The following is a 14,660-nucleotide window of genomic DNA, read 5'->3' as shown; positions in this document are numbered from 1 at the left end:
GAAATCAGAAGCAATCTTCAAGAAAGGATGAAGACAATTTCTTGACAATACTTTTTAAAAAAATGTCAAGATTCTTTCATCTATTAAAACCTCCACATCACCTCATGTAAAACAGGCATCTATGATATTCATTACTCTTGTGGCACTTGCTATGTGTAAGCTAGACTGGAAGGTCAGCAGCGATCCGCGTGTCTGAACACTTAAAAGACATCGAAAAAAAGAAGAAAGCATAAATCAGGCCTGATATTCTACATAACTGCTACAAATACTCTCATCAAATACTCTGGCAACAGGAAAAAATGTCATATATTGATCGTAACTGTTTTACAAGAAAACTTATATATATATATGAATCAAGCAATAAAAATCAAGACTTGATTTTACATCAAGTGTGGTCTGCCTTCATCAAAACATTAACTGCCACAGACTTAGAATATAACACACGTGAAGCACAGAACGTGACAACTCGCAATGTTCCAACATGCATACAACGAATTTACCATTTGTCTTCTGGTTTATGAATTTGTTTACCCGTTTTGAAGTTATAATCGTCAATAAGCTTTTGTTATGTAAACGTCTTATGTGCTATTACCGCTGAGGTTGTGAGCCTTACCACGCACGAAAGGTGTCTGTTTTTTAATTGTTTATTTTTAATAAACTCTTGATATTACAATGTGGTCTCAATACCGAACACTACCTACAGAACTGCTTAACCACAGAAATCTACTTCTAGAATTTCTTGAAGTTAATGAGATTGAAACATTACTCACTTTTATCTACAGAGACACTACTACACCAGATTTGTTTTTTCTTTCTGGTGCAGTATTGTCCCTGTACATAAAAGTGAGTAATGTTTCAGTCTCATTGACGTTACGAAATTGCCTTCATTCTTTCTGTATTGTTCAATTGCCTTAGTATAAGAGTACTCAATCCAGTTACCTTCGGTGTGAGCTGCTTACTTTTATATAATATGCAAAGTAACAGTACGCGCATTATTCTTTATTTATTCTTACTTCTTTGCATTTACTTTCCAAAAACATCGTGATGGAAACTTGAAGTTCCTTTCAGTCCTTTTATCTTATAGTAAGTTAGCTGAAATCGTGCCGCAGGAAGTTTGGAGTACATTAAATAACGTCCGAATCTCTGAAGGATCATATCGATCCCTTAGATTCGAATTATAGTAGTCTGGAGCATGCTACTGCTGTGTGGTATTAATCTCGCAATTACATAATTATCACCGGTGTGTGTTGTTAATGCATGCAGTACTCAGTGCTGAATTTTGTATTAAAATGTAAAATATATAAATTAAAAATCAAAGTCTCTATTAAAAAAATAAATAAAATAAAAGCGAAGTATTGCAGTGTGAAATATATTGAAAATAATAAAACAGTCTTTCCTATTAGTATTTTATCAATTTTGAAAATTATTGTCGTCTATTTTAAATTTGCGGCCAAGTACTCGAGTGGATATCTGTCTGCGTGATCTGCTGTTTCGTTACAAGAGCAGCGCCTTCAGATTATGTAACAAGTAATGTACATTGTGTCAACTCAAGTCAATACTAATATTCCCAAAGTAATGTGCATCATTCTTCCTTGCGAGGAATACAGATTAAAAATCTAGAGGAGAAAGAAGAAGAAGAAAAAATATATAAGAAGCCATTCGGTAATATCAAATATACTACCTGATTACGAGTGAAGCTCCGTCTTTCTCTCTCTCTCTCTCTCTCTCTCGTTCTCTCTCTCTCTCACGTGCTCTCTGGATGCACTTGGCTTAGTTGGCACCGTTCGGTGCACTTTTCACGGAAAATTGCATTCAACAACAACCCAGTGTCAAAAGCATGAAGTCACTGGTTATTAATACAGGAAAGTCACTTGTAAAAAATTGCACTTCATCGCTAACAACGCGAGGTGCATTCTTGAGCCAAACAACGCGGATGTCTTTAATGAAATCAAGTTTCTGAATGGCTTTCGGCAGGTATTTCACATTCGGAGAAGCAGGAGGTCACTGTCTGTTTTCACGGTGTAATGTTGAGCAACGAGGAAAGAAATGTATTTAAAGAACTCACAAGGAAGAGTGTGTCCGGGAGATTGCAGAGTCGACGAAGAGTCAGGTAAGTCTCTTTCTTTCTTTCTACTTTCTTATGAAAGATTAAGCTCGTGATTGCCACCACACTTGGGTGAATATTTTCACACGTGTGGCACGACATTTACTTGCGGCAAAACCGTTACTGGCATGTTCTTGCCGCATCGATTCAGTGGATATTTAAACATGCCAATTGTGCTATTACACATTTCAATCATATACTTCCCACGTTATACAAAGTACCAAGGATCCTGAAATGTTGATAAAAATGCTTACTTGCTGCAGTCTTGTTGTAAAATTTGAGTCTTACAGAAGATGCTCTTCATGCTAGCTCGAAAATTTTATACCAATAAAAATATATACATAAGTTCTTGATGCAATGATAATGATGAGGTTAAATCCCTCTTATATGTATTAACAATTGTTTCCCCGATTCTCTGAGAAGGTTCAAGATCGTAGCTCCTTTAGCATTGTGAATTGTAGTATATCACAACAGAATAATGTTGGAATAAATGTATACACAAGGCAAGCTTCTGTCTGTTTAGCTCTAAATTTTCGATGTAAAAATTCAATGGCTTGCAATGCTACAATAATTTTCATTGCTTTAAACGGAAAATGCAATCGCATGTTATGATATCATCCTCATAGATATCGTTATTATGACAATCATCATCATCCTCCACTTCAATGATTTAGGCCTACTGTGATTCAATCGACCTAAATAATTGCTTCAGTGTCAAGAGCGAACCATCGGCAAGTCATAGCAATGGACAACCTACACTTCTTTTTCACGATGGTTTATAACTGAGTAATTGGTTTAGCATTCATTCATTATGGTAAGATATGCTCAATACATAGTGTTTGTTGATCAATTGCCAATCGCAGTTTCTTATGATACCGCGTGTTGCCAAAGGGTCTCTGGCAACCGAATATTGCCGCAATAAACCTTTAGTTGTAACTACCAAGTTGTACCTAATTTATCCTATGAGTTTAAAAATGGATCAATGTTAGCACAGAGAGATCTCAAAGTTGTAGCACTGGCATTGAAATACCCGTCGTCAGCTAGTAACTCGACATACAGATTTTCACCCTACTTTTAAACCCCCGAAGAATATTAAGTCTGACGCCGAATTAGGCAAATCAATATTTCAATATTTATACCTGGGTCGAACATGAAATTGCTACCATTTATGCACGAGGTCGATTTGTATTTTGCAAAGAGAAAACCGGAGTGCCCAGGGGAAAACCTAATTCATAGCCACAATTCGACAGACTAATTTAGACAGAAAAATCACTGTGTGAGCGCAGTGACCAAAGCACTTTACCAAATCGTCACATACGGTGATGATCTGCTATCAGTTCTTTTCCCTCTGGCGTGTGGAATATATACCCTCCCTCCCAAACACGCACATCATGTGTGGGGGGTTCACAGTCAAGCAGTAAAAAGAAACACGAAGTAGCATAATGAAATCTTTGACTGACAAATGTATCCAATTCGGGTTTTATTCAAAGGCCTAGGAATCGACTTGATGTCCTCATAAACTAAGAGATGTCCCAAAAAGTGCTGTTTACTGCAGTTGAGTTGGTGTCATATCTGGGAAGCTGAAATTTTTCAGATGTTTCATAAATGTTTCAGTTTTTGCTCCTACGGCTCCTATGACAACCGGAACTGTTGTTACTTTCTTGCTCCAAAGTCGTTGAATTTCAATCTCCATATCCCTATAATTGACTAGTTTTTCATACTATCTTTTGTTTTTTCCTACTGTCGCTTGTATTTCCATATCAATAATCCACAAATGCTGATATTCGAATGCGATTCGAATGCTGGCTTGTTCATGATGTATGACGTTCTGAATTTTGAAGTCGCATAATATCCTGGCATTTTCATTTTCAAAAACAAAGTGCGATCCCAAGGTGTTTTAGAAGTTGGGAAATAGTATTTTATTCCAAGGTCCGGTGTACGGCTTTTGCTAACCAACCATTTCGCTGTTTGTAGTCTGTATGGACATCTGCTGCAAGAACTAATTAGATGGTCCACTATCTCTTATTTATCTCTGCACAGTCTGTATTTGTTATATTTGTTATATGTTATATCTCTTCAATCTCTGTCCTGACCGCATTCGTTTATTCTTGAGCAGCAATTACCAGACCTTCTGTTTCTTGGTGTTATCCTACTGAATCCCTTGCTAAGTGAAGCGACTGATAACATTCCCTTCGATATTCTTCAAATATTCGATCTTTTAGCTATTTATTTCTCCCTGTACTCTTTTATGAATCTACTATATTTAGTACTTTTTCCTTTGTTATTATTATTTTATTAGACAAGCATTCATTACAAAGTATGCACTATTGCTGTAAACTCTTCCAAGCAAACGCTATGAGGCTAATCAGCGTAAATGTCATATATCGGGGAATTAGTGAACCAATACAGTAAATGTGTATGCCAATATCTACTTATGAAATTTAGAAAATTTCTACCGAAGAATATCTCAACGTGCTTTGGAGACCCTATGCATACCAGACAATAACCGAACCCCTTATTGGCAAAACATAAAATCCTAAGTATAAAGAATCAAAGACACTGCCTCCTATTACAAAGGCACTATTTGAGCAAAGATTATCGTAATAACAGAGAAGCATATTCATAACAAGGCCAAACACTATCTTCTACACCACCATGTGCAATCGTAATCTGTATTGAGCGGTTGTGAGGGTGCACCTTATACCCACATTGCTCAACAACTTGCTATATAAGGTAAAACATCTTATCATCTACAGAACATTAATAGCCGAACTATGGAAAGTGAAACTTAAAACGTAGTAATTCCAACAACAAACACTAAGAATAACAACAACACAAAGTTAAGTTAATCAGTAATTATTTCCATTCTTCTACATTATTTTATTCATAAATATTACTGTGTAAATGTAATAGTGTTATAACATTACTGTGAAATATATCACTAAGTAAAAAAGTAATAATATAATAATACTAAGATGTCGCATATTCACATGCAATGTAATAATGCGATAATATTACTATGTAACAGATGACAGTGGAATGTAATAACAACGGCATTACTATTATTAAAGTGTAATACTATTGAGATGCTATATATGAATATAGCTATGTGCAATATAATAACGTAACAGTATTACCACTTAGTATATGAGCATTGCTATGTGGATATAATACTGTATTAATAAAAATATTAATAAAAATATTATTATTGAAAAAAACAGATTATTACTTATATGCACGAAACGTTTACAATGCTGACTGTAATAACACTGTTAATTTAAATAGTTATTACAAGTAAACCAGCCTTAATACTAGTCTAAATCGCTTATAAAATTACTTAAAGTTACAGTAAAAATCGGACTTTGTTCGATTATTACTAATTATATCGGAACTCACTAAGGCATCATTGAATGCGATGAATCTTTGGGCTGCTGAGTCATTTCTGGTCACGGATTTATTCGTTGAAATAGAAGGTTGAAAGTAAGGGATAAAATATTTGAATTTTTAAAGAAGTTATTATCGTGCCGAAACCTAAGGGAACAAGATATCACGTGTTCTTATTAGACAAACATATGGAGTGTTAGGGATGAAATAGAGGTTTGTCTGGAAATTGTTTACGGATGCTCTCAGTATTATAATTATTAAATTTAGCGCACAAGAAATAATCTGAGACAGATGCAAGTGGATTTTAGAATTACATAAAGAAGAAAGAAAGATAATCCGGATCACTGTCCAAACATGCTGCTAATATGACTTGGGTTTAGCAAACTCTAGTGTGTAGAAATGATAGGAATCAACGTCTAATTATTCGAACCAGGCGACCACGAAACAACCGATGAAGAGGAAATAAGTAGAGTTGCCGATAAGATCTCATTCATGCAAACCAGACAACTCATTTCTAAACGGGGTTATTCACTCACAGAATGGTTTGCCATCATTTAAAATTAGTACCAATGAATTAGCATATATTAATTATTATGATTTATACAAATTACCTTAGGCATATGGATATGCCTACGATGCAGGATTACGATGTATGTCAAATATCTGTTTTCTTTGAAAGAGTGGGAGATCAATAAAACAATAGCTGTGGATGATGCTGGATGAGGAAAAAAAACATAAATGAAAAGCACTCTGTCAGTGGAAGAAATTTAAATTTAACTCCAGTAGGGTATTCATTCATCATTCATTCATATATACAGAGAGAGAGAGGGAGAGAAAAAGAAAGAGACAGAATATCTTTAGAACCTGACAGTAGTTTTTTCCCCTCAGTAAAACTCTGGTTTTAACTGTTCATCCAAGAATTCGACAGCTGATCTCACAGTTACAGAAAGTAATATTAAAGAGAAGACTTTGTTCGGGTCGGATATGATTTACTATACAAAGATTTGGTCGCCATGTTTTCAAAAGACGATGAGATGTTGGAGAAGGTCCAGAGACGATTGATTAAGTTGATTTCTGGTCTCTGGAATGTGAAATATGAGGACTGATTCAGAAAATTCAAATTACAGAGCCTAATGGATAGAAGGAAGACGGGAGACATGTTCTAGAGGTAAACATTGTGAGGACTAATTACCATATTAGCGAGGAGAATTTTCACAGAATATCTGGAGACGGAGAAATCGAGAGGCCATCCCTGGAAGCGGTACGAGGTTGGTGTGAGGAACAGATTTTTTGTATGGAGAGTGGTGGGTGATTGGAATGTACTGCCTGAGTATGCGTTGAATACAGAGGGACATTGAGTGCATTTATGTCGAGATATGAGCTGCGCATATGAGAGTAGAACCTCCCATGATAATTCTCTTGACTCCACGGAGGTCTGTTGATAACAATAAATTTTATTTATTTATTTTTTTTATTGATCTCTCAAATATTTACATGTAAACAATGATCATCTATTTAGTATACTCTTTTACAAGGTTCAGCACTAAGCGAAACATATAATGGGATTTCAATAATAATGATGATAACATTGTTTATTGCTGTTTTAAAAAAAAAACAATCACAGTAATAATTTACAATTATATAGTTCAGAATCTTTCAAGTTATATAATATTACGTGCTGTAGATTACTATTTTTTTTTCAAAGTTTGAAGATGTGATTATACAACAGTATTTACACATATGCAATCTAAATATTATATTTCCTAGTTCTCACAAACATACAATGTAAAGTAATTATTTATTTTTTTAAATTACATTACATACATTTGGTTACATATGATACATCTTGGATGAGAACTAATTTCTCTGCTTTCATCCTCGAAGCTTATTTGTAAGCTTTTCTGAGGATGACACCAGTTGGGTATTATTTATTGTTTTTTTTTTTTTTTTTTGCTGTGTTGGGAAGCTACGAAATCTATGATTAAGAAATTCGCTCGCGCGCATGCGCACGTACGCACGCACGCACACGCACACACACACACACACACACACACACACACACACACACACACACACACACACACACACACACACACACACACACACACACACACACACACGCAATAACTTGGAATGTATTGATGCGTTGCTGAACTGGAAGCCTGAACGAATACATTGTGTTTCATTAAGTTTGTATGGTATTTTGAGTGCGTGTTTCTTGTTGATAGTGTGTCTTTAGAGCTCTTTTCAGGCTATTGTAGTTCGTAAGGTTTCTGTATTCAAAAGGTAATTTATTTATCATGTTGGGAAGCTACGAAATCTATGCTTGAGAAATTCACCCCCCCCCCCCACACACGATAACTTGGAACTGGAAGCCTGAACGAATATATTGTGTTCCATTAAGTTCATTTTATTGTGTTTCATTAAGTCCTTAGAGCTCTTTTCGGGCTATTGTAGTTTGTAAGGTTTCTGTATTCAAAAGGTAATTTGTTTATCATGTCTGGGATGTAGAAGTTTCGCGTGGCCTTTCCGTAGTGATTATTGTATTTATATGTGATATAATTAGTAGTCTGAGGTCTTGTTATATGGTATGTATTTCATTTATATATTGTTGTAATACGGTATGTAATAGTAATAATAATAATAATAATAATTATATATTACGGTTATTACATGCCTTCTTTTTACATTTTCTAAACGTTTATAACAGTCCCTGGCACGACTTCTGACTCTACAGCAAAACAGAAGTATTTCAAAGTACTTCAGGCCGTCAATAAACAGGAAGGATAAAGTTGGAAATCATCCACTACCTACACGCATTCATAAATATTCTGCAACAGCAGTATTGAATTCTCACCCCCTTAATATCCTCTTTCCAAGAGGCCATCCAGTCTTCTAACTCTGCCGAAATGCTGATGTATTTTACGTAGTACATATATGATAAATTACTCTGTTTTACATCCATTAAGAACTTTATTAACTGCGAAACAACAATCTAATTTATTTTATGAATAATTTTGTGTACTTGGATATCTTTCAGCACTAGAAATTGGGTGAAAAGATGTCGTGCGCCATCCTCATTAGTGCTGTGACGTGGTTCCTATTTGCTCAGGTTGCTCATGGAAAAAGGTGAGGTTCTATAAACCACACTTTTCATTAAAATGAAGGATTTTTTTCTTTTTTAAATTCGACACTTTTATTGCTCAGATAAGGTTGATTATTTTCCACGCATGTGATTAACCGCAGATTTTTATCTCCAGTGCTGTTTATTGAACATCTTGGAGAGATAATGTATGGACAGTGACCTTATTTACTGTACAAATGTCGAAGCCTGAAAATCACAGTCATCGACAACCTTATATATTATACTTTTTGTTTCAGTGAATATTCATGTACTGTATATACAATCGATAATTGCCACAAATTATACTCCCACAAGACTAATTCTAATGAATAGAACGAAAAGATATAAAAACAAATTTTCTAACCAATTTCCCAAAGCTATCCGACTGGAAAATTTCGCATTTCTTCAATAGATGAAACAAAAATAAATAAATGAATAACACAAGCTTTGCACTCTACCTATGCTAATAAATAGAAATGAATCAATAGGCACATCCATTCACGCTTTCCAACATTCAATTCAGTACACTTGCTTCCTTCTCAATTTACAGATCAGCCATTTGCTCGCTCGCTCTCCGTCACTATTCAGAACATTCTCGCCCCCTTTACCGTATACAATAGCACCATTGGTGGACTACTTAGTATTTGTCTTTTCTTCGAAAGTATTCTAAAAACACTCCTCTACATTCCTCCTATAATTTTCTGTCAGCAAGATATCCTTAAGAATTTGAATATTTAATCGATTAATGAGGGATCCTTACTGGATTGGATAACAACAAAATGTGTTGTCCTAATTGAATCCATCCCTTCTATATATGTTGTTTCATTATTAACACCCATCCTAGTACATAGAGAGATCAAGGCAGGCTTTTACAAGCATGCTGCATTTACTTGACTGCAAAGAGAGGCAAATTAATCCAACTGATTGTTTACATCGGTTATTGTTTTTTGTTTATGTACATCGTTTATTTTCCCAATCACACTATAGCAATTGAAAGAATCACTACTCCCACTTTTAAGATCAGACGCTATCCATCTGAACACTCCGAAGTTTATCACCGGTGGCGTAACTCGTTACTGCAGAGAAATTGACAAATCTTGATGAGCTCATCGAAAAGCATGCTGGAGGCATGAGGAGACTTAAGGAAAACAAATTCACTCTCAACACGTGTCTCAACAAAGATTTCTGGCGCATTCCACTAGGAACTTTTCACTACTCTTACGACAAGACAGAGAGAAAAATCTGCGGGACTAATAAGATTAGTTTAGACTGCATATATTCCAATATGAACACCAGGATTAACACTTTGAGTCCTAGAACTACTGGGACTCAAGGTACTAACATAGATAGGACTCAAAGTGTTAATCTGTAATGTTTTCAAGCTATGATCCACTTACCACCCAAGTGTGCACAATTTGAATGACCATAATCCTGTATAACGCAGTACCTGTTGTTGATCTATCTTTTAATAGCTATAAGTGCGTTTGTTAATACATGAGCTTTATTTTGGTTTCAATAATGTTTTGGTTAATAGATAATGACATAATATTATAATGATAATACTAATAAATAAATTATTTATTTATTAGTATTATCTTCAGTAACATCCATGGAGTCAACAGACTCATCATGGAAGGCCCACTCAATCAGCAACCTGTCTATCATAATGACCCTTGATGTTATTGACACTTCCTGCATTGACAATGCATTCCACTTACCAACAATTCTCCACGTAAAAATCTACTCCTCACACTTTTCTTCACCCCATATTTATACAGCTTCCAGGGATGGCCTCTCGTTCTTTGCATTTCAGCATCTACTCTTTATATAATGCCTTCTGTATTAATTTGGTAGAATCCCTTAACTAACATACCAACGTCTGTAATCCACATTCTCTCAAACTCTTGGTATCCAACATTCCAGAGTACTGATATCTCTTTTGCATCTTTGGACCCTCTGTAGTGTTCCGAAAACCAGAGAAACAAATATGAGCACAATAGTCCATGTGTGGTCGGAGCTTTCTATACCTTATATAGAAGTCCTCACCACCTCCTTATCTCTACTTGTCAATGTGCTTTTTATCACAGCAGAAATATGATGCAGGCTTTGCAATACTTGCAATTTGCCCTCGGAACTTTATCATTCCAAGAAACCGAATCTCATTAACCTCTTGAAATTCACCTCTACCAATACAATCTTCCTGAAGTACAGCTCCACCAGTATAATCTCTATCCACAGGTATCACAGCTTGCATTTATTATTATCAAAAATATAACTCCAGTCATATGTCAAATCTAAAAGTCCATTCAGTTCTTTCTACAGTATCAGCAATACTACTGGTAATTCTATCTATCTTTGCGTCATCTAGAAACATTTGAAGATCCCCAGTCAATCGACATGAAATATCATTAACGAATAAGTTAAACAGTAGGGGTGCAATACCAGAACACTGAGGTAAGTCACTGGTTTCCTTTCTTTTCTCAGACACTGCTCCATCATGCACAACTTCTCGTATTTCTGAGAAAGCTAATCGCCAATCAATATATTATCCCATCAGCTGCAGCTTTTACACCAATCTATCATTATGGCAACATATCAAATGTCTTTGCAAACTTGAAGAAAATCACTGTACATGAATCTCCCTTATCCAAAACATCCGTCACTTTATTACAAAATGTAAGCAGTTTGCTGTAGAAAGACGTGACTTTCACGAATCCATGTTGACCGTCGTAGTGAATGTTATGTCCATCAATTCAATCCTGCATTATATTCCTAATTACTTTTGGCAATACTTTTTTTTAAATATTTTTATCAAGACCACAGCTGTAGATATTGACATCGGTCTATAATTGGAAACTTCTCTCCTAGAACCGTGCTTGTGGAACTGCTCTATTTTCGCTTCTTTCCACTCCTTAGAAATCATCGCCGATGAAAGACCATCATTATATAATCAGATTAAGGGCATGGATAACTCTTTAACACATTACGAGGGTGGTCTGAAAAGTTTCCAGCCTGGACCATAGATGGCAACACTATCGTTAAATTTGTTTTTCTAAAATGGATAACTCTTTAACACATTACGAGGGTGGTCTGAAAAGTTTCCAGCCTGGACCATAGATGGGAACACTATCGTTAAATTTGTTTTTCTAAATTCGAACATCTGTCATAAGCATCGATATAAAATTGCAAGTCATTCTCTCAAGCAGTTTGTTTTATACAGCTGTCTGAAGCAAAAGCGTTGTCTGCATCCATTGAGATGGATAAAATTGAGTATCGTGCTTCTTTTACAAAATTCTTAAAAGAAGGTTTAACGCCAAACGAAATTCATAAAAGTATAAGGGCACTCTTCTCCTTCGTTTCCGACAATTAAGAAATGGGCTGCCTAGTTTAAACATGGCCGTACCAGCCTTGAAGATGATCCACGTAAAGGACGTCCAAAAAAATGTAACAATACCAGAAATCATTGATCAAATGCACGATGTGGTATTGAATGACCGGCGAGTCAAAGTGCGTGAAATTGCTGAGACTGTAGGCATTTCAAAAGAACGTGCAGGATATATTTTGCATTGAAAATTGAATTGCAAATGAAGAATTGCAAATGAAAAAGCTTCGCGCAACATGGGTACCACGCTTGCAAAAACGCACTCGCATGAAAATCTTCGAATAGTACTTGGAGCATTTTAACAAGAATAAAACAGATTTTGTGCGTCGATTTATTACTAGGGATGAGACTTGGATTCTCCATTACACACCAGAATCCAAACAGCGGTCAAAACAGTGGACAGACGCCGGTTATTCAGCGCCGAAGAAGACAAACTCGGTTCCATTAGCAGGTAAGGTCATAGCATCGGTGTTTTGCGATGTTAAAGGCATTTTTTTTATGAATTATCTTGAAAATGATAAAACAACTACCGGGCAATATTATTCGGATCTTCTAAGCAGACTAGATGAAAGCTTCGAGAGAGAAGACCCGGTTTGCAGAAAAAAAAATCGTCTTTCATCAGGACAATTCACCTGCCCACAAAGGTTCCATCAGAATTCTGTCTCCTCCCAAAACTAAAACTCTTCCTCGCTGGTCAGCGTGTTTCTTCGATTCAAGAGGTAATAGCAGCTGTAGAGAGGTATTTTGAAGATCTTATTCAGAACCACTACAGGGATGGGTTAATGGCGCTGGAGGGTCGCTGGAATAAATGTATTAGACTTAAGGAAGAGTATGTTGGAAAAACAATTGAAATTATAAATTCGTTTTTTCATTTTTAGGTCGAGAACGTTTCAGGCCACCCTCGTATTTAAAATCCCATGGCGATATATCGTCCATTCCCGCAGCCTTATTAACGTGTAACCCAAGCAGCACAATGCCCCTCTGATTCTTTCACCCTTAATTCTCCAAATCCCTGTCTCCCTTGTATATATTACAGAGCATCATTCACACCACTATGATATACACTAATGAAGAAGTGTCCGTTAACTAATTCCACTATATTATTTGCTATGGTTACTTTGCTACTATAATTATCGACCTGTGTCAACCTGCCATAATTATTTTCCCTCTTTCTTGCCGCATAACAGAAAAATTCCCTTGGATTAGCTTTGAGCTGACTGGCCAATTCCTCTCATATTCTACTTTTTTGTTTCTTTTTTAACCATACTCGTCACTGTTATGGCTTTCAGGTGTTGTCTTTCATGAATGTGTTCACTAAAAATAGTCTTGTACCTCGTTTATAATAACTTTTGTAACACTGCTTGTTTGATTTCAATGTTCATTCATCTGTTTAGAGTGCACGGTGCACTCTGAACAAATGTTTAGAGTGCACGGGAATGATAAGATACTACTCTTATCATTCCCGTGCACTCTAAACATTTGTTCCTTATAATTCATCAACCCAGTGTATTAATGGTAGTTGACTGCGGAGAATTTCCTAATAACCCACCTTATAGTTCCATATATAGATCTACTTGATAGAAACGTATTCTTGTTTGAGCAAATCAATACCAAATGATCACTATAACCAACAGGTGGCAGCGTTATTACCTCAGTCACAACCACATCCTGCGAGGATATCACCAAATCTAACACCGATAAACCTCGTGTTGCTTCCATCACATGCTGGTTTAAAGTGTTATCGCAAAGAAACTTAACAATTTCATTCTCGTTGTTACTACACACACTATTTATTCTTTCCAATCAACATTCCTATAATTAAAATCTACCATTAGGATCATCTTTCTTTTACTCGCCCAACTAACTTCTTTAAGCATTTTGTAAGCAATGCTCTCCGCATTCCCTGGCCAATAACAACATCCTATTAGATATATTATTCTATTGATCTCAACTTCACACCAAACAGATTCAAAATCTTCCATGTACTAATATTTTCCACTTCCACTTTTGAAGTACACAGTCCCTCTGCTATCATTAACAGTACTCGTCACCTTCCTATCCTTTCGGAAAATTCTATCTCCTACCATTTCTCTTCCTGACAGTATATCATCCTCAGTCAACCAAGTTGGACTTATGCCAATTATCTTTGGCATAATGATTAACCAATGCTACAAACTCCGCTTCTTTTTTTCTGATATATTAGCATACACGTAAAACAACTCTCAACTCTTTAAGACCTTCCCACCAACAGCATCATTATGTACTCTCTCTACTCTAGTGCACGTCTCTCTTTGTTCTGCCCATCCACATTTACCTGATCTTGGATCTTATTTTAATTCTTATCTTTATCATCCCCTCTTTACACCGTTTTGCACTGCATCACTCGGCCCTGCCATAATCACTTCCTCATCTTTGTACCCCTCTTCTTCCACAACCTTCCTCTGACCTTTTGTGATACTAATTTCGTATGAACCCTGTGTACTCTTAGTAACAACAACCGATCCAAATGAGCAACACCAAACCCATTCAAATGCATTCCACGTGTTTTGAACCATTCTAATTTTCCTTCGAATTCATTCAATACATTCACAAATTGAACACTCTTTGTCTGATACAATTCGGCCATCATGTCATTCAGTAGCATTGCTATCTCCATCTCAGTTCAC

The 14,660-nt window shown here is 35.9% G+C and overlaps 1 protein-coding gene across 1 annotated transcript in view; it reads left to right on the top strand.

Moving 5' to 3' along the window:
• Nucleotides 1-2,046: 2,046 nt before the first annotated feature.
• The window catches only part of LOC150102121 (alpha-2-macroglobulin-like), a 72,890-nt gene continuing 60,276 nt past the window's right edge, over nucleotides 2,047-14,660 (top strand). The window contains exon 1 of the mRNA XM_090399978.1: nucleotides 2,047-2,110. Within this exon, the coding sequence (XP_090256104.1) occupies nucleotides 2,047-2,110 (64 nt within the window). The remainder of the gene's footprint in view (nucleotides 2,111-14,660) is intronic.

Source organism: Typopeltis vanoorti, chromosome 11, assembly GCF_054136105.1.
Source record: "Typopeltis vanoorti isolate ZY-2024b chromosome 11, IOZ_Tvanoo_1.0, whole genome shotgun sequence".
Taxonomy (NCBI): domain Eukaryota; kingdom Metazoa; phylum Arthropoda; class Arachnida; order Uropygi; family Thelyphonidae; genus Typopeltis; species Typopeltis vanoorti.
Note: the sequence above shows the minus strand (reverse complement) of the source record. Positions and strands in the feature narration are given on the sequence as shown.